The sequence below is a fragment of the Crotalus tigris genome, unplaced genomic scaffold, assembly GCF_016545835.1.
Source record: "Crotalus tigris isolate CLP2741 ecotype Arizona unplaced genomic scaffold, ASM1654583v1 scf7180000018463.207675, whole genome shotgun sequence".
In the NCBI taxonomy this organism is placed as follows: Eukaryota; Metazoa; Chordata; class Lepidosauria; order Squamata; family Viperidae; genus Crotalus; species Crotalus tigris.
The window spans coordinates 109,389-134,249 of NW_024097019.1; the positions used below are offsets into that span (position 1 = coordinate 109,389).

Here is a 24,861-nt window from a genome sequence, read left to right on the forward strand (position 1 = left end):
ACTTGGCCTTGTATTTTATATGCCGATGCTTATTTGACACATCCCAGAATGGTTCAATTTCTGCACAGATTTCAGAGGAATCAAATCCTTCGTGCTTCTGCAATTAGGGAAAGGAGAAATTCTCCATCATCTTCTCCAGAGCACTCCGCTGTACTCTTATTACATGAATAGGCAAGCTGCACTTTCAGAGGACTGCTTCCATTTTAGTAATGTTACAGCAGTAATTTTTATCCCACTTGTAAGGCTGAAGCTCTATACAGCTCATCCCTCCATAGAGATGAGAGAAGATAATGACTTCCCTACTGTTGGTTAACAACCAGTTATGTCAGGAAGCATAAAGGACAGAACTCCTCCTATCTGGATGATGAGCAGGTTGTTTTCAACCCTGCGAGCGGTCAGTCCTTTCCTTCAGCCATCTTAGCCTAGTATCAATTATTTGCTTCCGAAGAGGAACTTGGAGATCTGCCAAAGGCTGAGCCTGGGCATCCTCCAGTAGCAACGTAAGTCTTCTTCTTTTTCAATTGCAAGAAGCAGATTCAGGAATTAGAATGGCTACGGATATATTTCTGCAGCATAGTTTCAATCTGTTTCTAATTCTTGAAGTGTCTGTTGCAATATGAGGAGCAGGAATCAGAAAATAAAACCTAAAATGAGCCTTATACCGTTCAGGATTGCATGAGTCAGCGATTCAACTAGGGTGGGATAAGACCACCTCCTGATTCAGGTGGACAACTTGGAAACAGCTGTGGAAATAATTATGATAACGTGTTGGCCACGATTAAAAAAAGGATATGTTGTTTTGTTTTCTGTATGCAGCGATTAAGGTTGTTTTCAGAGCAAGGGATGAAAAATGAGGCAATGGCTTATTCAGAGGCTTTGTAAGAGCAACAGAATGGTATCCTTACAGCTTCTCATTGGTTTCTCTCCCCCCCCCCCTGCAACCTAATAACAGCAAAACACATGCAACATGATGGGTAGAAAAAGCATAACTCAAGCACCTCTCTCTTAAAAAGATGCCCAAAAGCAAATGTTTCAGCATCAACCACACAGTTTTGGGCAACGCTACAGCCATGCATCTGGGATTGTTCCAGCTCCTTTCACAAGTCTTCATTGGTTCAGTAGTAATACTGCATTGCATTTTAAGAATAGAGGTTTACACATATTTGAAAGGAAAAAGAAAAACCTCACAGATGCAACAGAAGCAGCAGCTTCATTTAGCAGTGGATTGCCCTTCCTACCTACCCACTCAAAATGACTGTCCTGATAAAACTTAACTCATCAGAAGAATTGACCACAATACTGAAAATGGAAACCATCACACAATGATGACAGGACTGCAACTTCCAGAAGGTTAGTCAACATGCACAGAAAAGAATACTACTGCCATCTTACTAGTTTATTATGTCTGGCCTGAGACTGCCCAGTTGCACTAATCTTTCCACTGGTGCATTTTCTAATGCTGTACACAAACACAGAAAGGCATATCCTCAGAGGGAAGCTAGCACCAGGGTCCAAAATATGCAGGCAGTGATGTTGCCCAACTCTTCAACCTAACACCAGGAATTCGGGTGCATGTTAAATATGCTAAGAGGGGCCATTTCTCTCTTAGACAGAAGACAGAAGATAGAATTATAGTATAAAAATACACTTTGGAACCAAAGACAATATCTCTTTCAGAAACTTCAGAAAAATAATATACGTGGATATAGAAAATAAAGAACATTCTATTCAATTCTCCAGTAAGAAATAAACAGTCCTCCCACTTTCTGATGCTCTTAATAATAGTATATAGGTAACAGGATTGAGAAATCTGTTTTCCTGCCACTGATTCATGATCAACAAGTCTTCTCTGTGTCATCTCTTCTTCCTTTCAGCAGAAGACAGAGAGAAGGTTCCTTTGGAGAAGATCCAGGCTGGGGCAGGGAGGAGAAGGGATGAAGGGACCCAAATACGCCCCAAATCCCATATATATTATTTCTCTAATTTCTAGACTTTTACTTTCAGATGCCAAAGCTCTGGTTGTGGGTATAGGACAGGGTGAGAAGAGAAAGCTCCTAGCTGCTGGAATCAATTTTTTTCTTGCTGGGATATTTCTAAGCTTTTTTTGGTTATGGCATTTTTTAAATTGACAAGTCCAGAGGCATGAAATGGAAGAGGACTTAATGCACTTTAATTCCATGCATGGAAAATAAGCCTATGCATTAGCTAAGCCAGTGGTTCTCAACCTGTCGGATGCGACCCCATTTGGGGTCGAATGACCATTTCACGGGGGTCGCCAAACAACACAGTCCGCCATTTTTTCCCTCTTTTCCTTAGCTGTGCTACTCCCTTTTATTCTATTGGCTTTTGAAAGCCAATAGAATAGACGCTCTTGAACAGAGTCTAATTCTATTGGTTTTGAAAAGCCAATAGGAATTGTCCAGGCTGTCTCTGCCCTGCTGAGCCCGCCAAAAGTCCCATTCTGCAAACGGTGCTGCACCAGTTGAGTAGTCCTCGACTTACGACCGGTTGAGTAGTCCTCGACTTACGACCGGTTGGGGGTCGCGGCATTAAAAAGGTTGAGAACCACTGAGCTAAGCGAAGACTCCATCTTCCAAAGCAGCATACACCACAAAAACAGCTTTCAAGGCTTACATGTCCTGCTTGAGCATTTCAAAGAAGTATCTACTAGATACAAGTATCTATGGAGATTCTCAATCCTCCAGGTCATGACTGTCCCAAAGGTGCTTTTCCAAAAGGCAATTGGACTTTCTTGGTTTTTTTTTTTTCTTTGAAAATGTTTCACACCTCATCCAAGCAGCTTCTTCTACTAGAGCAGAGGTCCTGAACCTTTTGGGCACCAGGGACCGGTTCCGTGGAGAGAGGTTTTTCTGCGGACCGGAAGGGGCGTGGTTTCATGTATTGCCTGCATTCCGTGGATGGGGCTTTGCTTGTTTGCGCGGACCAGTTTCCGGCATGCTGTGGCCCAGTACCGGTCCATGGACCAGGGGTTGGGGACCCCTGTACTAGTTACATGGTGAACAAGGGATCTGCCCTGCCTTATCTCTTTCTAAGATGTTTGTAAGAAACAGATCACGTCTTTTCTGTTAGTAGCTAGTTACATAAATCTGCTGTTCCCAAAAAATTAAGTGCTAACTGGCAATAGCTGGATGTAAACTTCCTGTAATCTTGCATACTTCTATCATATAATTCATTAATGAATAAGGAAGAGAAGGAAATGTGGAGTGAGAAAAATAGGTTATGATGCAACTGAGATTCAGAGATTGCCCTTTCTTGAATGTTCCACTATGGAGCCTTCCTTAGAGGAAGAGACAACGTAGGGAAAACTGGAGAACCAGAACCGCTTTTAAGCAAGTGAAGGCAGGAAAACTTTTTATGTCTCTGTCTCTGTGATATTTTTGGGAGGGAAAAACCTTGCTGAGTCCCCAAACTACTGACTCTAATACAGTGTTTCCCAACCTTATGAACTTGTAGATCAGCGGTTCTCAACCTATGGGTTGCGACTCATTTGGGGTCGATCGACCATTTCACGGGGGTCGCCAAGCAAGGCTGTCCGCCATTTTTTCCCCTTTTCCGGCGGGTGCCTTACCTCCCTTGGGCTGGGCCAGCTGGTGGCCCAGTCGATGGTCGGCCTGCTCTGTCTCTGCCGCTTGCCAGCTACGCCTCGGCCGGTGCAGGGGGCGGCACCACGCATGCGCGGTGCTCCCGGGCAGGGAAAGTCCTCGACTTACGGCCGGTTGGGTAGCCCTCGACTTACGACCGGTTTAGTCCTCGACTTACGACCAGTTGGGGGTTGCGGCATTAAAAAGGTTGAGAACCACTGTTGTAGATGTATGGACTGGCTGAAGAATTTGGGGACTTGAAGTCCAGGCATCTTAAAGTTGCCAAGTTAAAGAAACACTGCACTAGTAAATGACATGACACGAGGTTTTCGACAAAATGACAGACAACCCCCCACCCTTTATATATGAAAAAAAACAACCTACAAATCTGTTGAAATGTGTGTTTCATCCATAATTTGCAATTGTTAAGCAAGCGTTTCTGAAGGCAGATTTGAGATGGAGAAGAATGAGATTCTTGCTCATTTTAATACAATTATTACATAATTTTGTATATATCACAGGAGTCAAGAGTAAGTATTTTAACCTGTTCCTTCCTTTCATCAGCTGCATTTCCTCCTGTAGCATATTTTAAATTTCAGAGAACAATTGTGCAACCGGATGCTTTTTTGAAGAGCCTCTTCTTCCCTTCCTCCTTCCTGGTTCTTTCTATACTGGCTTTCTATCCCTCTGGAATTAGTTCTGGTTGTTAAAAGACCAAGAGATGCAGGAAGAATGTAAAAAAATATTTGGTATTTCCAGCTTTCTCCATGTATTAATTTAAGCCATGCAACCATTTTTGTCACTCCTTAATCTATACGTTATTAACCAAATATGCATATGCTTAAATTCTAATACAGGCAGTCCATAAGTTACCACAAGCTCAAAATTTCTGTTGGTAAGTGAGACATTTGTTAAGTGAATTTTGTCCCATTTGACAACTTTTCTTGCTACAGTTGTTAAGCAAATCACTGCCATTTTTAAGTTAATAACACAGTTGTTAAGTGGATCTGGCTTCCGCATAGACTTTCTGGTCAGATGGTTGAAAAAGGTGATCCCATGATCCCAGGACACTGCAAGCGTCATAAATATGAGTCAATTGCTAAGTGTCTGAAATGTGATCATGTGACCCTGGGGATGCTGCAACCGTTGTAAGTGTGAAAAACTGTCATAAGTCATTAATTTCAGTACCACTGTATCTTCAAACAGTCATTAAATGAGCTGTTATAAGTCAAGGATTATTTGTAATCTATTGTCAAGACCAGAGCTTTTCAACCTTTTCACCCATTGTACCACTTTTAGGATATGGCAGTATCCGAGTACCACCAGTCGCCTAGCAAGGTGTCAAAAACTTGATGACCAAAAAAAAAAAAAAAAAAAAGTGATAAAGTACAGGTAGTCCTTGACTCACAACAGTTCACTTGGTGACTATTCAAAGTTACAATGGCACTGAAAAAAGTGACCCCCAAGTCACAGCCGAGCAAGACACCTGCCTGCCCGCCCGGCGGCGCTCTTCCTCCTGTCCGAGGTTTTCATTGTTGTGACCATTTCTGTTGAGGATTGGCAGTAGGGGTAGGGTGGGGGGATGTTTGGTTTTTATTCCCCCTGTCTGCTGGGTGGTTGCAGCAGGTTTTGGTCACTTCACATGACCCTGGGACACTGACCGTCATAAATATGAATCAGTTGCCAAGCATCTGAATATAAATCACAAGACCCTGGAGATGCTGCAACATTCCAGCTGATCGGCGCTTCTTCAGGGCTCAGCAGAAGCACTAGGATCAGCACCGAGCTCCAGCTGATTGGTGCTTCTTCAGGGCTCAGCAGAGCTCCAGCTGGAGCCTGGCACTGATCCTGGTGCTTCCGCTGAGCCCTGACAGCCCTGCAGCTCCAGCCGTCTCTCACTCAGGCTTGTGTGGTGCTGCCACTGGTTCAGCTCATTCCCCTCCCCTGCTACCACTTTTCTAGGATGGTTGCGTACCACCTGCCAGGTGCCAATGTACCACAGGTGGTACCCATACCACTGGTTGAAAAACCCTGGTCAAGATTATCCACTAACTTGATGACAAGAACATACTTCAATATAGGAGTTACTATCCATATTTCACCCCACAGACTTGTTCTACCTATATAGCCAACTGCACAACTCCAGCCCATCTCTCTTCCAGGAATCTTCTAGTATAACCTTTCCCAACCTGGGCACCCTCCAGAGATATAGACTTCAACTCCCAGGATTTGTGTGACAATTGCTAAGAGTTCTGGAAGTTGAAGTTCACAGATCTAGATAATCCACAACAAAGATGGGGAAGTAACTTCATCAACCAGTTGAATCAACTATGGTTACCTTCTGGGAGACCCCGTTAACATTTCAAAAACAAGCAGAACCTCAAACCAGAACTGAGCAGGCATGCTATGCTATCTCCTAAAATTTAAATATGGCCCCAGAAGAGGAGTTTTTTAGTAGATTAATTAAAATGCTGAGTATGGGGATTTGGAGAATTAAGATTCTGGGTGAAGGATTCTCTCTGGGGTACAAATCTGTTATAAGGAATTTCAGAACTGTGATTATTTTTTTTAAAAAATGGAATATGTCCCTTCTATTATTTCTTCTAGCTCAAATGTGAAAGAAGGAATATTCTGCTACCAGATGTCCTTGCATGACATCATTGCTGACGTCAAATATATTCTCTTCAAAGTAGTTTCTGTATAACTATTTTTTTGGAAGGGGATGTTCTGTAATCAAGACTGGATTACTTGGAGCCTTTTAACTACAACAATAACTCTGTTGGAGGATGCTTGAAAACCATTTAGCAATTTTCATCAAGCAATTACCTCCTCTTTGCTTGAGCATTAGTCTACCTCTTTGAAACATGGGGCAGAATATAAGGCTGCCCCTTTCCTTTGAAGCACCACAATAATTACTCAGTGGAAAAAGCTTCATTGGTGCAGAAACTTATATCACCCACAGTGCTATGGTATGAAGCAACTGCCCCATTAAAGGCAATACTTAAAGTTACCCATTTGTACAAGTGCCTTATTAGCAGCCTAGCCCAATTTAAAAAGCCAGGGTGTGTGACAGTATACATGTCTGTGTCTCCCAAAGGTGTAAAGCTTGAGCTGATAGCTCCAGTGGCCTTTAAATATTATTGCAAAACTTTTATACTCCAAAGAGGTAGAACTAAGACAATTTTTTAAAAAAATGATCTAACAGAAGAACTGCATTAATTAATCCTAGTTTACATGATTTTTTCTCGTAAGGTTAATGATTTTCCACCCGTCCTCTGAACATTCAAACTGGATGTTACCCAAACTTTCAGGGTCCTAACAAGGTCCTGGAACATTCATCTCTGAGATTCTGTTTGTATTCATCCCTCATGTTTAACCCACATGTTTGTTTTCCACAGAATTCTTTAACTAGTTTTAAAAAAAAAAGTACTCAGAGAACGCATTTCTTCCTTTTTAAAAAAGTCAGAAAATACTTTGCACTCATCTGTAAAAATACAAAACCCATTAAATTCAAGAAAATGTTCTATAGGGAATATTCTAGGCAGCAACCTTCAATTATTAAACTTGTATCAATGCATGCTTTGACAGATGCCTTTACTTTTTGAGAAGCTGTATGTGGTTGTGACCTAAACAGAAAGGAATGCCATTCCAAACATTCCTGAACAAATTAAATCAACATTTCTTTTACTTTTCAAACTTGCCTCTTTTTAAACATAATTATTGCAAACATCTAAAATTTCTCAAATCCCTCCTGCTAAAAGCAGCTAACCAGTAAAAAGGCATTTGCTGCTGTGTTCAAACATTTCCCATTAATTCTACAGTTAAAATAAAACAGTTTGGCTCTGAAATGAATCCTCTGTCCTTGTGGGGTAGGGTTTATAGGAAAAATACCTCACTGGCTCCATCTGCTAAAGGGATCTTCTTCCCTCCACCATTTTATACATTTTTCACAGACACAGACTCACACACACCAATGTTGGGGTACCCTACCATTTGAGAACTTCCATTCAAACAAGTCTTATTTCTTGAAACCATGAGGCAAAAGACAGAATATTTTTTTAAAAAACAGCAGATATCCCAATTAAACCAATTCCTACTAAATTCCCAAAACAGATTTTCTGTTTTCAATATTAATTTTAAGAGACTGTGGTGCTACAACAAAAAGAAAAACGGTGCAATGAGCATGTTCTCTGTTCATAAATAGAAATCATCCCATCCCATTAAACCAGACTAATGCTAGCTTTGTTCCAATGCTCCTGGGAACAGGGGTGGGTGGACTCCCAAATGGCGGTTTTTGGTTTACAAAACATGAGACACAGATACCCAGCTCCAGAATGTGAACTCGGCACAGGAAAGGTAAGCTGAAAACCTGAATGACGTCACCTACTCACCCTAGATCATTCTCAGAGGCAACAACTGTCTGCAAGCATGAGAGCTTCCTAAATCAGTCTGTGCTACTAACTCCTGCACAAAATTTAACATCCTTGTTACAGGAGAACAAAAGAGCTCATAGCAACAGCTGATTCCTCCCGTGGTTCCCATTTAATGGATCCATACGCTCTCCTCCAGCAGAATACAAAATACAAACAGAATTTTAAAAAGCTGGGACAGACTCTGCACTGGAGTGATCCTCACAAGCCCAGCAATGTTGGGAATAGTTGGGATCCTTTAAAAAAAGACTGTTATTGTCCTTTTCTATATTGCTATGTTGGACAATGAAAAGCCTCCTGCTTGCCTACCTACCCTCATGGGTATCCTGAAAATATGCTAATTCTGACAAACTGTTGCTCCCCCAAAAAAATCCTTGCCCTCCCCCCCCAAAAAAAGTATTGTGTGCATATATAACCCACTTTTCCCGTCCTCTCTAGCTTGCCTATGGTATGGTCTCTCCCGTTTTTAACTCTGATATACAGTAGCAGCCTTCTATTTGACACCAACTTGATTACACATCCCAAAAATGTACTTCTAAAAGGAGAAGAGCACAAGGATTGATTGAAGGCCTAATCCCCCTGGCAAATTGTAGCCAAGTTCATGTTAGACTTAAGATTCCATATTAAGGTTCCATATTCATATGAGCTGAATTATTATATTCTGATCTAGGTACATGTTATGTATAGAATGAATTTTCTTCCCATTTGAGATTCTATCGATTTCTGAAATTTACATTTATTAATCCGTCTGGCACCAATGAACTTTTATGGATATATAATGCCTTGCTTGTCAATAAAAATAAGCTTGCCATCCCCCACCTTCCTTCCTGAATCCACGTTTGCTTCTTCTTACAAAATTCTGAGTTTCATTTCTATCTCTTCTTTCTCTAAAGTTCAGGGCTATTTGCAACACCCATCTCTGAATATCAACATTAACTTGTTTTGAGTTTACACTCCTCCATTTCAAGGTGACCTTTAACGGAAAGCATGAGGGGCAGCGATTATAAAACAATCACCTACCAATTTGTTCTTTTCTTTCTTGCTGATTAATTTTGAAATAGTTGAGAAGAAATCTCAGTATTACTCTACTCTTATTCTTCTACCATTTTCTCTATTTAAACTAAGTACACAGCTACCAGATCCTCTTCCTTCGGACAATAGCATATTTTATTTATTTTATTTGTATCCCACTTTCTTTCTTTTTTTTTACAAATCATTCAAGGCAGCAAACACACACCTTCCTCATCCTATTTTCCTCCCAATAAAAGCACTGAGTATGTGTGACTGTCCCAAGGTCACTCAATTGGCTTTCAGAGGAGACTACTGTAGAAATCATGGACTCCCGTTTTCCAGCCTAGTGCCTTAACCACTAGACCAGAGATAGGCAACCTTGGCTCTTTTATGACTCGTGGACTTCAACTCCCAGAATTCCTGAGCCAGCATGGCTCAGCTTGGAAACTCTCCCCTTCCCCTCAGCATGGCTGGCTCAGGAATTCTGGGAGTTGAAGTCCACGAGTCATAAAAGAGCCAAGGTTGCCTACCCCTGCACTAGACCAAACTGGCTCTCTTCTGATTAAAAAAAACAAAACATTTACCACCTTACATTGCATTTCGGTAACTTTTCGCTTCTGTTCAATTGTGTTTGATTCTTGAAGACTACCAGATTCGTGCAGTTTTCTTGGTAAACCAAGAGTGGTTTGCCATTGCCTCTTCCTAGGGTCAAGAGAAAATTACTTGCCCAAGATCACCCAGCTGGCTTTGTGCCTAAGGCAGAACTAGAACTCACGATCCCCCTAGCCCAGGGGTAGGCAACCTTGGCTCTTTTATGACTCGTGGACTTCAACTCCCAGAATTCCTGAGCCAGCTATCCTGGCTCAGGAATTCTGGGAGTTGAAGTCCACGAGTCATAAAAGAGCCAAGGTTCCCTCCCCCTGGACTAGCCTATGCTTAAGTACTAAACCAGTGGTTCTCAACCTTTCTAATGCCGCAACCCCATAATACAGTTCCACATGTTGTGGTGACCCCCAACCACTTATACATCACCGGGTGCCAGGGGCATGGCCAAAGAAAAGGGGGGGAAAATGGTGGACAGCATTGTTTGGCGACCCCCATGAAATGGTTGTTTGACCCCAAATGGGGTCCCGACCCACAGGTTGAGAACCACTGTACTAAACCAAACTTTACTCTCTTTAGTAAAAAAAAAAAACTCCATCAGAAAATAAGACTTGGTTCAGAATCCAGGATCCTCTCCCAAGAGTATAGTAATCCTCACCTGTCTGCCAATCAACCAAGTAAAAACCAACCTTCATTCTCTATTTGGTGCCACCTATACAGATTGCTAACAAAATGCACCCGGGCCCCAGGCTTTGCCCCAAGGCCTTTAGCAACAAGTCCTCCTACAGCCTTTATTCACATTCCTTGATCAACAAAGATTGCAGAGAACACTGCCTGTTAAATTACAGGGGAGAGCTGCAATATTCGGAAACTGGCTAATGGGCTTAAATGTACTTTGGCAGGCCCTGCTAAGGCCTTAGCTTAATTTGCATCTTGTTTGTTCACCAGAGGCTTCAATATCCAAGCTTCTCTGGCTGGCTGCCATCAAAATCTCCATTTCCCTGAAAAGAGACAACTAAAAAAAAAAAGGAGGGGGGAGGGCAAATGGAGAGCTGGCAGTGAAACTGTTCAAGGCACTGAAAAGAAGCAGGTGGTGGGGGGGGAATATGATCAAGCATTTCATTAAATGCATCAATTCAATTTTATGCATGACTGTTTACTCCAAAGCAAATCTTTTAACACCAGCTATTTCTCCCTCTCTTCAGCCTTTTAATCTTACTCTAAGGACCTATTGCTTTGTGGGTCTTCCTCCCAAGTCATTATGCATAAGATTACCACTTTCTCCAAATCAGTCCCTTTCACTTTTCTTGACACCTACTGCATCTACTCATATAATCCAGATTTGGGTTCTTGGCAAATAGGTACTATAAGAACTTTCCAACCTCTTCCCCCCCAATCTTCATTCTTGCATAGACCCATTTCAGAGAATTTGACGGATGTCCCTTCTTTTGGAACGTCTGAAATTCAGATTCCGCGACAAAACACATCAAGCTCTGCGGCACTGCAGTGTGTCCAATTTTTGATCTGGCAAACTTTTATCAGGACCCGTGACAAAATAATGGGATGTTATTGATGATTAGATTATTATTCACAAATCACCATAAGTGCAAAAGTGTAAGATGATTCAGAAGCAGCTGGGAATAAAATTATCTGGACTCATAATAGCTGTACTGGGTGGGACACATGGCCCTGAATTAATACAATGCAGAAATAGAATTCCATTTTTCATTCCTTCTCCACGCCAACAGAGACCAGGTATACCCAATCCTGGGAAACAGCCTGCCCTAACCTGACATCCTGATAGGGCGCAGGACTGCAACTCCCACAATTGGCAAACCATCTGGAAGGCAATAGTTTGGGAAGAGCTGCCCAAATGCATCTGGGACAACGTTTGCATATTTAGCTGCATGTAAATCTGCAAGATTACTGGGGGGTGGGAATAGACTCCTACACTCATTTACCTGGGGAGAGTGGAGGTAGCTTCACTGAATCTAGAAGATTTGCAACTGGAGAGCAATTAAGTGACACCCAGCAAAGGACAAGTTGTCCAGGCTTCCCCCCCCCCATCTCCCCCTTGCTTTTCTCTCCCCAAGACCCTTTCTGTCAAGAACGCAAGGGGAGGGGGAGTCGTTTGGCCAATAGTGAAGCAGAAAAATCTGGTTAGCCAAAATCAGCTGAATAAACACCAGCACAAATGAAAGGGGAAGGGGTAGGAGAAAAGCAACATAAATAGGTGGCAACATTAAAATGCAATGATTCCACCCAATCCTGTGCGGACCTCCATAGAGGAAAGCGATTATTACTATTAAAAAAAAAAGATACTGAAAATACAGGTCTCAAAGACTTAGGAACCGAGCATTTCTCCGTCCGCCAAATCGATTTAAATGGTGGAATCAAACTATCCGGAGGAAACCTGTCGGTAGCCCCGTTTCCTCGCTGTAGTAAATGTGATCCGGAGTGTCAACCTCAAAAGCCCCCGTAGTACTATGCCTACATTCCCTTGGAATATTCTAAGCACGGAAAGTCGTCGCGCGGAAGAATATGGATATGCCGCCATCGACACTTTCGGTCTTTTTAAGATTTATGGCGATATAGGGTTGTGTGTGTGTGTGTGTGTGTGTGTGTGTGTGTGTGTGTGTGTGTGTGTGTGTGTGTGTGTGTGTTTGTGTATGTCAGTGTAATGGCTTTATCTTCATTTTAGACGATAGGGATGAGCAAAAATGAATAAATAAATTCCAATGTGACTTTTAAGATTTGGGACTTGAAGAGTGGGTACAAAAAAACAAAAAACAAAACCCACCCGCTCCAGATCCGGAACGATTCAAGAGCAACATTTGGAAGGGTTTCAAGTGCCTGTTAGTTACGCACGCGCGGAAGAGCGACAGGCGAGAGTAGGGGAGACGACTGAAAAACAAACGTTTAAGAGGAGTTTCTTCCTTCCTGATTGGAGAGCGCGATGTCTTATATGCAGAAGCGTCCAAATATCTCCCTTCCACCTTCCTCGGACCAGGCGGGGACGGGGGGGGGGAGGAAGACGCGGGAACGGGCGACCGAGAAAAACAAGGCCGTTTCCCAGGGGAGGCATCGAGAGAAACCAAGTTCACTCCCCCCCCCAGGCCCCCTCGCGCAGGGCCCTGTCGATTTCGACATTTCGGGAAGGGAGGGGGAGATCTCGCAAAGACCTGTCGCTACCGCCTGCCCTCCCCCCTCCCCAAATCGAAACGGATTGACAGTCGCGAATACTGCCCTCTACACGGCAACATCTGGACGCAAAGGGTTGGAAGCTTCTCTCTCAACAGACGCGCGTACTACCCCCTCCACACACACACACACACACACAAACACACACACCACTGGGAGGAAAGTGCTTTTAAGAAACACGCATCTCCTTCTACCCACACTAGGACTTCAGAGCTCCTTTTTTTTTCTTTTTTGCACGGATCAAGTAGTAGTGAACGACACCCCATCCCCACCGCCCGCGCGAGCGCGCACTCTTTTAATCAGGCTGCTTAAAGTGGGGGTTTCTTCTCTCCCCCCTCCCCACCCAGGGCGGGTGGCAAGCTAGGAAGAAAACAAGTTTCCAACTTCGACTTCCCCCCTTACCTTGTTTTGAAAAGACCAAGGCTTCGTCCCTCTGCACTTGGGTGATGATAGACCGGCTTTCCATCTAACAATCCCACAGACCCTGGGGATCCTTTAGTCGGGAGGAGGGAAAATATCCGAGGAGGAGGAGGAAGGGGGGGGAAGCAAGAGAAGGAACGAGCGCGATGGAGAAGGAAGGAGTTCGCCCGCTCCTCCTTCAATTGCAAAGCCGTGGAGTAAGCGCTTTGCAAAGGCAGCGGTGTAGATGCTCCTCAGATCGGGTCCAACATGGAGAATCCAGGGCTGAAGCAAAGGTGGGGGGCAACCCCACACTGTCTCGATCTCTCCCTCTCCCCCACACACACACAGGCGCGCGAGCGAGGACATGGGACACGGGCGGTTTCCAGTGCTCTCCCTTCCAGATAAACAACCAAGCTCCGGATCCTTTCTGGGCGCCTCGCTTCCGCCCGGCGGTTTTCCACAAATCGGACCAAACGGGCTCTCCGGCGTGCATAAGGGCCAAACCTGGCGGGGGAGCGAAGCCGAGGAGGAGGGGGGGAGCCCCGTTACTCTTGCAACGTTCGAGGCTTTTGTTATTTTGTTACCACCAGTCCAGGGGCTCTCTACACAGGGAGTAGCCTTGAAACCGCTCCAGCATTTCCATTGGCCCAGAGAGAGGGGGGGGGAGAGCGAAGGAGGCGTGGCTAAAAACTCTACTATGCGGTGTTTACCTAACAAACATTCCAGGCGCCGGAGAAAAGAGAAGGGCAGAGGTGGCCACGCCCCTTTTGGGGGCCGGCCGTCTTGTGGGACGGCTGGCTTCTCCCAACAGGCACTGCTGGCGGGGGGAGGGGGAAAACGGGGGAGGCAGGAACGGAACTGAAGGTTTGGAAGTTTATGTTTGGAAGACTGCAACGCCCTCCGAGTGGAAGAAAATAGAAATTTAAATTACGGCAAGGAATGTACAGTTTCTTCAGCGAGAGAGAAAGTCGATACTTAATGTTCCTCGGGTACTGTAACCCCAATACGTTACTGTACTGTATTTGGAGGGAAGGAAAATAAAAGCAGAGCAGCGAAACTACGTTGACAGGCCCGCCCGGTGGCCCTTCAACTGCAGATCGGCGCAAATTCCCCGAGATCTGGCGTTTATTTAAAAAGTGGAGAGTAAATACTAACACCAACAGGAAACAATGGCTCCGAGTTGTAAATTAACGATGAAAGAAAGACGTGCCATCTGTAGAATGCTCGCCCCTTCTCACTGATGCATCTGCCCTCGTTTTCCGGAAGAGGGGACTACTATAGGCAGGGAAGTAGGCAGAAGTCCAAACAAGTTGATAAACTTCTTTTATTAGACGAAAACCTTACGACAGTATATGCAAATTTTATGCAGCCCAGTTCCTGCATGCATTTTTTACACTTCAGTTTTACAAATCTCTCAGGTTGGTTTTAAAACTTGTTAAAATGGCAAAATTCGATATTTCAGGTCGCATTTCTGTATCTCTCTTCTAATACTCCACTAAAAATCCACCAGTTCAGATTTGGAAAAATAAAGAGTTTTAACAATCGCAAACGTTCTGTTTGGTTGAAAAACAAATGCCTGCTTGAGTGCTGTTGGTACGATCAGCTAGTTCATCAATCTTTTCTTTTAATCTCTGTTGACATTTAACTCCAAAGCAAGCAGAGTTAACATTTGGTCAGAACTGAAATGCAAACTTAAAATTCATATTAAGCTTTGTGTCCTCTAGTAAATAACACTCCAAGGTGTGCTTACTGTAACACATTGAACAGAGTCAAATTAATCTTGAAGTGTAGAGGAAATGCTTTTAAAAATGGCTGCTATGCTGGCCATGTTACATAAGAATGCAAAGGAACATATTGCAGAGATTGTGGATCCTTTCCCTGTCTTGATTGTAGCAGTTGTTATTCCAGATCAGGTCCTTTCCTGGCTTCAGCTGATGGAGAGGAACTTTCAGGAAAAGGATCTGGAAAGAACTGATAAAGACGCCATTGAAAATAAAATGGCAATCTCCAACGTGTGGCCAAGGATACCAAATCTAGCGAGGCTAAACTGCAGTTTCCTGTTACCGTATATCTGAAGCAAACTAAAATGCCAACTTACAAACCATAGTAATAGCTGTAAAAATGGGAATTAGATCATGGCTATGACTAAGGCAGGACATATAGAGAGAAATTAAAAGACGCTCCTGGGGAGGAAAGCTATGGCAAATCTAGACAGCATACTAAAAAGTAGAGACATCACCCTGTCAACAAAAGTATGTATAGTCAAGGCCATGGTTTTCCCAGTTGCAATGTATGGCTGTGAAAGTTGGACCATAAGAAAGGCTGAGCGACAAAGAATTGAGGCCTTTGAACTATGGTGCTGGAGAAGACTCCTGCGAGTCCCCAGGACTGCAAGGCGATCAAACCGTCAATCCTAGAGGAGATCAAAACTGCTCTTTAGAAGGCCAGATCCTGAAGCTGAAACTCAAATACTTTGGCCAACTAATGAGAAGGAAGGACTCACTGGAGATGAGCCTAATGCTGAGAAAGATTCTGGGCAATAGAAGAAGGGGACGACAGAATGAGGTGGCTGGATGGCGTCACTGAAGCAGTAGGTGTGAGCTTAAATGGACTCCAGAAGATGGTAGAGGACAGGAAGGCCTGGAGAACGTTGTCAATGGGTCGCGATGGGTCAGACACGACTTTGCAACTAACAACAACAACAATAGAAAGAAGAGACACAGAATTGCAGTAGATAGGCCTGAACTTTTATTTTATAAGCCAGAATCCTTACATCCCCGAAGGTCTTTATTTCAGCCTCCTTTGTATCTGGATCTCCAAAATCTGCTTCTATCTTTCCATGGACAATATAAGCCAGGTAGAGCTACAACCTTGGACGCTGAGGATGTTTTTTGGGATGGGAAAGGAAACAGCCATAGCAATTAGGAAATACTGGAATGGGGCCTCAAAGTAGGTCCCCTAAAAAATGCCTTGGTGGTTTAGACCAAAACACCTGTCTGGTTCTGCATTCTCTTTGCCACAAAAACTAGCCAACTGCCCTGGAGCATATCCCACAAGCAGGTCATGCTCCTGGGGTTTGACCTTGCAGTGTGGAATCAACAAAACAGGAATAGTTCCTTACATACCTTTATGGCAACGGTTCTCAACCTATGGGTCGCGACCCCATTTGGGGTCGATCGACCATTTTACGGGGGTCGCCAAACAATGCGATCCGCCATTTTCCCCCCTCAGGGGGCGCCGCTGCGCATGCGTGGCACGTTTGTGTGACGGGGGTCGCCGTCACACAAACGTTGAGAAACGCTGCTTTATGGCCTCCCATTAGCTAACTCGCAAGTTTTTTAAAAAAAAAGTTACATATTTTCATTTTAAAAAATGCTCGTAATGATGCAGTGAGAAAGATTTTTCTAACCAGTAAAACTTAATGCATCTTTTTGAACAGGGTTTAAATGTCCAAGCCTTTATTATCCCTTTGTGCCATTCCTCTGCAGTTAATCACATGATATGCAGTCTAAGATAAGTCCACTTGTGCAGACACCTTACATGTACACAGAAGATCTTAACTTCAGTGACCAGAATCTCCAGAAGCAAACATCTCTGAAATTCTGGAGAAATCTGATGGAGTCTATATAAAATTATTTCTGGTGGATCTATAACTAGATTACCACATTCGCCAAATCTAGCTTGCTACAAAACATTATTGCTGAATTAAAATATGATCCTGGAAATTTATTTCAAATATAAAATCTCATTCTTTTTCCACACAAAAAATACACTCTTGAATAATAGGAAGGTTTTTCAGTGGGGGTAGGAGCAATTTTAACTGTTATAATTACTATGCAGTTGGGTATATCTTTTTGATCTTCTGCAAATCAGATCTACCGATAGATTTGATTTATTTTCTCTCCTTACCAGAATAAATGATGGTCTAATTCACAGGCGTCCCATCTTTTGGCTTGCCTGGGCTGCATGGAATGATGAGGAATTATCTTGGGTTGCATATAAAATGTATATCACTAAAATGATAAGCATTACAATAATGTTAAACGTTTATGCTATTGTGGGGCCACATTACTAGCTATCCAGGGCTGCATGAAGTCCATCAGTTGGATGCTCCTGATCTAAATGAATCGGTTATTTATTTCAGTGATTAGATTTCCACATTGCATAGTTTATTTTTACCATGATTTGTTGAACAAGTCATCATAGGATACTTCACACCCAACGTCAAGCGCCTATGTAAGCCAAAACTAAATCACGGTTTAGTTTAGTACAAAATGTGATGCTAGCTAGGTATAATGCAGTTCCCACATTGCCAAATCCTATGATACTTTGTTGTAAGTATAAGTGTGAGAAAGAGAAAGTGAGAGACCAGCATACAAATGTAACCACGTGTTTGGTACACTAAAATGTCTCAGCAGGTGGCAGCACCTGGGTGATCATGTCTGGGTTCAAAAGCTAAGAAGGCTTGAGCCTGACTATTGCTGGGACGGAGGACCACCAAGGAATTCCATGGCTGTACGCTAGACTGGGAAGTAAGCAATCATCTTGGAAAAAAGGGATTCGCAAAGTGAACTTCCATATTATAGTCAGGAAAACTGCATCTCCATGTCAACAGGAACAAGCATGACTTCAATAAGATTTTACCTTATAAAGGTAGTCCTTGACTTACAACAGTTGATTTAATGACCATTCAAAGTTACAAGGCATTGAAAATGTCTCGGAGAGCAATAGCTTGCCTTCATTGGAGGCTTTCAAAAAGAGACTGGTCAGCCATTTGTCTGAAATGGTATAGGGTCTCCTGCTTAAGCAGGCGGTTGGACTAGAAGACCTCCAAGATCTCTTTCAACTCTGTTATTCTATGTTCTATGTGCAACAGAAATTTTGGGCTCAATTGTGGTAATAAATCGAGGACTATCTGCAGTGGTGGGATTCAGCTGGTTCGCACCACTTCGGCAGAACCTGTAGCTAATTTTTTGCTGCCCAGGCCCAGAATGGACTTCCGGAAGCAGCATCCACACAGAGAACCAGTTGTTCACATATTTGAATCCCACCACTGACTATCTGTATTCTAATATAGAATTCCCCCAAATGCTACTATATATATTTATAAATGTCTTCTCCCTTCAAGAGAAAAAAATGACTTAAATGCCTTTTTAATCATGACTGCAGAGGAAGGCTTCCCACGCAAAGAGAGTGAACCATGTAAATCTGGGATGTTCTGATGGATGGACTGGTGCTTACTCTCTGGCAAGTAAACAAAGAATTATCGGTTTCGCTTCTCATCCAAGTAGCTTCTTCCTCTAGTCAGAGCTGAAGAAGCTTCTTGGATGAGAAGCAAAACGTCTTCAAAAAAAAAAAACCAGAAAGGTCCAGTTGTCTCCTGACAAAGCACTTTTGGGGTTGTTTCATGCTGTTCGCATATTTTTATTTCTGTATGTAAATCTGTATCTTTTTTGACATTTTATGTCTATATCACATCAAAGGTAGTCTTAAGATCAGTTCCAAACTTTGTATTTTTTTTAAAAAAAATTTAAACTGTACAAGTAAGTCAGGTGGACCTCCACCAGGTAGCAATGCCTTGCTGACTTCGTCTCAAAAGCTAAGTAATATTATGCCTGGTGAGTCCTTGGATGGAAGACTTCTAAAGGAATACCAAAGCTGTAGGCTAGACCAGGAAGATTAAAAAAAATTATATCCCAGAAGAAGGCGGTGTGGCAAACCACTTCCGTGCTGTTGCCAAGAAAACATTAAGGGTGTATTCATGAAATCAGCTGGCCTTGAAAGAAGACTGACCAGAGTAAACATATCTAGGGTTGTACTGTATTGCGACTCAAATAAAATCAGACATAAATGTTTATATCCACCAGTTACGATAACTACGCTGCTGTAAGCAGGAAATCCAGAAAAAGAAAAATATTGGACCTTCTAAGTAAATGTATGGATTATCCAAGGGAGGGGGGAGGGGGGGCTCCACTGGACTATGATTGTTTTTCTAGGAAGACTAGCTAGCCTGAGTCTTGTTTCTGGCATTGAGGGCACTGCTAGAGATGCTATGGAAGCAATGGAAGCTGATCATTCATACCTGTCCTTTTTACACCTCTCTCTCTCTCTCTCTCCTGCACATCTGGTGCTGCTGGCCTTGGCTAAATGGGACAATGGGGCTTTTCCCCTCCTGCCTTTGCCCTTTGGCCTCCTTGTCAGGAACAGTTACCCTGCTAAAGCAGAGGAACTGGCCTCTGTGACCCTGCGGAGACACAGATGGGCTTGTCCAGGCCATCTGGAGAAGAATGAGTCACAGTAAGGAGCCCAACTGATCCTTTCTCCTCCTTCTCCTCCTCCTTCCCTGCCTCTTTGACCCCTGAAGAGTTCACCCTCTTCTTTTTGCCTGGACCCTTCTGTCTCACTTTATCCCGTCACAAAGCAAGGAGAGGGACTCTCTTCTTTTGTCTGGCGGGTAATGACAGCTTCCCTCCGCTCCAGGGGTCCGTATAAGGAGTTCAGAAAGCTCGGTTTGTGGTATTTTCCCAAGTTCATGTGGTAAAAGAGATGATGCAAAATGCTACCCATCGGTATGTTTGGGAGCATTGTTTTAGGATTACCAGCATACACAGTTTTGTAGGGGGGGAGAGGCTCTGCTTTGTGTTAAGGAGTTTAGAAGATGTGGATTAATTCTAGATCGATTAACAATGAACTTGGGAAGGCAATTATGTGAATGCGATTGTTGTGAAAGCAAATCGTGACAGGTAGCGAGAGATACGGCGGAAGATTGTCAGCAAAGGGGGTGACCAGGCGTGCATTACCGAGACCTGACTGTGACGGGTGTGTGTGTGTGTATGTGTTCCCCTCTCTGAGATGTGCTCAGCTGAGTTCCATGTGTGGCACCAGCCGTGTCCCCAGGGTAGAGTTAGTGGGGTGGCAGTAGTTATCCAAGATAACTGGGGGGCATTCAAGGTTGTTGCCTTGAGATTGCTGGGTACAAGACCCTATTTATTAAGCTGGGCACTTTTGCTGTTGTACCAGCCTCTCTGCTGCATAGCAACCTCTCTGCCTAAGATTCTTGACTCCTTGAGTGGATAGGTGGTGGAACCCACCAGGATTATGGTCTTGCGGGCCTTGTCTGGTTGCAGGGTCTCAGATAGCTCAGGAGCACATGGCCACCATGACAGCCATGAGCCTCTCCCAAGACATCCAGGGCCTGATGCATAATAGAAGTCATTCACCTGATCTGGTTTTTCTGCTGGAAAAGTGGCAGGGTGCTCTGGAATTGGGAGAGATAGTTTCTCCCCGTCATCATCAGATCACAACCCGGTCAGCTTTAGAGAGTGATCTAATAGGCTGGACCTATTAGATCAGCCCCACCCTAGGAAATTGATAGACCCAATTGGATTTCAGAGGGAGCTTGGGATTGTAGTCTGACTGAAGCTTTGGAATGGGAGAGCAGCTGTGGTTTTGGACCCGATTATGCCTGAGTGGCCTGTCTGCACTCTATGGCTTCTGCAACTCTCCGTGGTATGTGGATGAACTAAGGAAACTAAAGAGAGCTACAAGACACCTACAGCCCTAGTGAAAAACAACAGGAAACAGATGATAGAACAAAAGCTTCAACTGCTATTGGAGCCTATCACATGACAATGAGGGCAGCAGTAATTATTTCTCTGTCATTATTTTGTCTGCAAATAGTTGCCCAGCAGTCCTGTTTTGGGTGATCGGGTCTTTTCTTCAAAGGAGTAATATTGGGATTCACCTACTACAGGATTACTGTGAGGAATACACTGCACAACTAACAGATAAAGCCACTCATATTTGTGCTACGTTGGACTCCAGCCTTTGGGTAGAACCAGTGAATGTTATGAAGGTTGAGTCTTACACGGTTATCATGGGGGAGGGGAAGGGAATTCAATCCTATTGAATCTGAGGAAGTGGACAGGGCTACTGCTAGTTTGGCCATTTTTGTTTTAGACCCATACTCCCCCCTGACTGGTCAAGGCTGCCTGGGAGACAACACCAGACCAAGTCTGAGTGATGATTAATTTTTCCTTGGAGGAAGGAGTAGTCCCAACAGCTCTTATCGCTGTATTGTTATTGCTGTAAGTTGAGGACTACTGTACTTGTACTTGGCTTTTAACTGATTTATGATTGTTCGCCATCTACATACAGAACATAAAATCATAGGGCTGGAAGGGACTTTGGAGGTCTTTTAGTCCAACCTCATGCTGATTGCAGGAGACCTTATGCCAGTGGTGACGAACCTATGGCACGGGTGCCAGAGGCGGCACTCAGAGCTTTCTCTGTGGGCACGCGCGCCGTCGCCCCAGTCCTAGGCCTTCAGCTGGGTTTTATAAAACCTTTTCGCTTTAGGCCTCCGCCGCCATGTGCAAAAAAAAAAAAAGTTCAATCAATCAATTTCAACTTCTCGCAGGGAAAAAGAAGATCTTGCAAAGTTGGAATTGATTGATTGAACTTTTTAGTCCCACTCAGTCTGCCGTTACCACTGCAGCCACGCCCACCCGATGGGCCACACCTACCCAGCATTCGACGATGCATAAGTGGGTTTAGGGTTGCACTTTGGACACTCAGTCTCTAAAAGGTTCACCATCACTGCCTTATACCATCCCAGTCAAATGGTTGTCCAGTCTGTTTTTGAAAACCTCCAGTGATGGAGCACCCACAACCCTAGGAGGCAAGCTGTTCCATTGATGAATTGTTCTCATTGTCAGAAATTTTTTCCTAGGTTGGATCTCTCCTTAACAAGCTTCCACCCCATTACTTGTCCTGCCCTCTAGTGCTTTGGAGAATAAGTTGATCCCCTCTTCACTGTAACAAGTACTAGAACAGTTATCATGCCCCCCCCCCAATCCTTCTCTTTGATAAGCTAGCTATTCCTAGCTCCCTCAACCATTCATATGTGAAATTGGTGGTTACAGATATTGAACAAACCAATAAATTCTGGTTTAAACAGTTAACATCTTGGCATCCTGCTCCTTTCCAAACATTATCTGTTTTTCCATCAAAGTTGAGCTGTGATGTTTATATCAATTCTGGTCACCCCAGAAATGGCAGCTGTGTGGTGAGTGAGATTCAGCTTTACCCTTGGTGTAGCGTGGAATTGGTTGCCAATGTATCACCTCAGTAATATCCTCACAGAGCACTAAATTTATCCAAGCCATGGAGTTCCTTATTTCTGCTTTATTCTGATCATCATTATTATTTCTTTGTTAAATTGATATCCAACCTTTCCTCCAGGACTTTAGAAGCGTAGTAATCTTCTAGCTCCTTGAGTGGACAATCTTTAAAGTCTTGCATTTATAGGCTTTATAGGTCCAATTACACCAGTGGTTCTCAACCTGTGGGTTGGGACACCATTTGGGGTCGAACGACCATTTCACGGGGGTCGCCAAACAACGCAGTCCGCTATTTTTTCCCCCCTTTTCCTTAGCTGTGCTACTCCCTTTTATTCTATTGTCTTTTGAAAGCCAATAGAATAGACTCTCTTGAATGGAGCCTAATTCTATTGGCTTTCAAAAGCCAATAGGAATTGTCCAGGCTGTCTCTGTCCTGCTGAGCCTTCCAAAAGTCCCATTCTGCAAACGGTGCTGCACCAGTTGAGTAATCCTCGACTTACAATTGGTTGAGTAGTCCTCAACTTATGACTGGTTGGGGGTCGCGGCATTAAAAAGGTTGAGAACCACTGAATTACACCTATAAAGCCAGTTCCATTCTCTTCTCCCAAATTCCAGCAGAGAGATAACCCAGTCAAGAAAGAAAACCCAAAAAGCAGACATACAGATTAAGGGACGTAGTGATAAACAGCAATTAATTCTTGAAAACAAGGGAGAAGGTTATTCAAGAAGCAAGTTTAGTCTTCTGTAAACATTGCTCTGTGTATCTTTCCATTTTTTCCCATAAAAAATGAATGGCTGTTTATTCTTTTGAGGAAGATGTACTCCATGTAGGAACATTGTTGGTGGAAGGGCAAAATTTGCCTACCATTTCTGAAATTATAAATTTGACCACCAGTCATACAGACATCAAGGAGGGATGGAGGTTCACATACACAAGTAAGATAAACAAAACTTTTGTGTGTGTGTTTTTAACGTAAATACCTTGAAGGTTTTTGCAAGCCTTCCCATGCATATCACGGTGATTATATTACTAGAAATGAAAAAAGAAATACATTTTTTTTAAAAAAAGGAGGAAATAAATTGTAGGACATCTGATTCTTGTTAATTCTGTTTCTGAGAAGAAAACATTGTGTTTGTATATATATTTAGTACTTTACATTCTGCAGCTCCTGGACAAGAGGGAGGTGGGGTGGGAAAGACCAACGTTACTGTTGTTTTAATAGCAGCAGCACAGTTGAAATGAGCACGTTGTGTTCCAGCCGTACATGTTGGTAACACATCCGTTACAAGGCGTGCGCGCATACACACACACACACACACACACACACACACACACTCCAGCATACTTGCATAACAAAATGCACACTGGGGCTGTCTAGGTTAAAGAGGCCCACTGAGAATGTTTGGCCAGGACTTCTGTTACCAAATCCTGCAGCTGGCACTGAGGCCCACAACAGGCATCTACTATTTTCAGTAGACAGTAAAAGAGGCAGCTGGACTTCATAAGCTCACAATCGACATGGCTGAACTGAATTGGCCTGGATTTGGAGAATCAGTCTGAAAGCATGGCAAAAGGCAAGCTTTTTCCTTGGCAGGCAAGGATAGGTTTCCTTCTCAAGCAAGAAGGTCTAGGCTAGGCGCTCCAGTCTAAAGTCCTCCTTGACTTCAATTCCCATAACTATCAGCCTCCCATAAATCAATTTTGAAAATCTAGGCTGCACCACAACTGGAGGGAACCAGGTTGGGTATGATTGGTGAATGTCACAATTAAATAATATTTTCAAATGTTCAAAACGCTCATACGATGGGGGATGGGGGAGGAATTCTGACTGATGCTTTTAAGGGGTCTGTGTCATCTACCATGCTGTCTGTCTGGATGTCTTTGAAATTTATTTAGGAACTTCAGGAAGTCCTAAATCAGGTGTGATCCCATTCTCCTACACCCTGGCATCTTTGGATACATTGACTATCTTAGTTTGAGGTTACAGCAATAGCAATAACACTTAGACTTATGTACCATCCCACAGCACTTTACAGCCTTCTCTAAGCAGTTTATAGAGGAGGATTTTGCCTCCCCAACAATCTGGGTCCTCACTTTACTGACCTCAGAAGGATGGAAGGCTGAGTCAACTTTAAGCTGGTCAGGATTGAACTGTTAGCAGTGAGTAGAGTTTGCCTGCAATACTATGCCACTAGGGCTTTGGAAGTCGTAAGCCAGCACATCTGCACTTGGCTGGATGAGGCTGCACTGTATCCTTATATTGTTGGGAGGCAATATGCTGACTCTGTAAACCACTTAGAGAGGGCTGCAAAGCACTGTGAAGCAGTATATAAGTCTAAGTCAGTGGTTTTCAACCTTTTTAATGCCGCGACCCCCAACCGGTCGTAAGTCGAGGACTACTCAACTGGTTGTAAGTCGAGGACTTTTCCTGCCCAGGAGCGCCGCGCATGCGTGGTGCCACCCCCTGTGCCGGCCAAGGTGTAGCTGGC

At 43.5% G+C, this 24,861-nt stretch overlaps 1 protein-coding gene across 2 annotated transcripts in view; it reads right to left on the minus strand.

Annotated features, from left to right (window-relative positions):
* CTDSP2 (CTD small phosphatase 2) overlaps positions 1 to 13,869 on the minus strand; it is a 58,651-nt gene extending 44,782 nt beyond the window's left edge. The window contains exon 1 of one of the 2 annotated variants that reach the window (XM_039352634.1): positions 13,250 to 13,869. In XM_039352634.1, the coding sequence (XP_039208568.1) occupies positions 13,250 to 13,313 (64 nt within the window). In that variant the 5' untranslated portion in view covers positions 13,314 to 13,869. The remainder of the gene's footprint in view (positions 1 to 13,249) is intronic. The other variant, XM_039352633.1, reaches the window with a different exon arrangement.
* Positions 13,870 to 24,861: the final 10,992 nt, after the last annotated feature.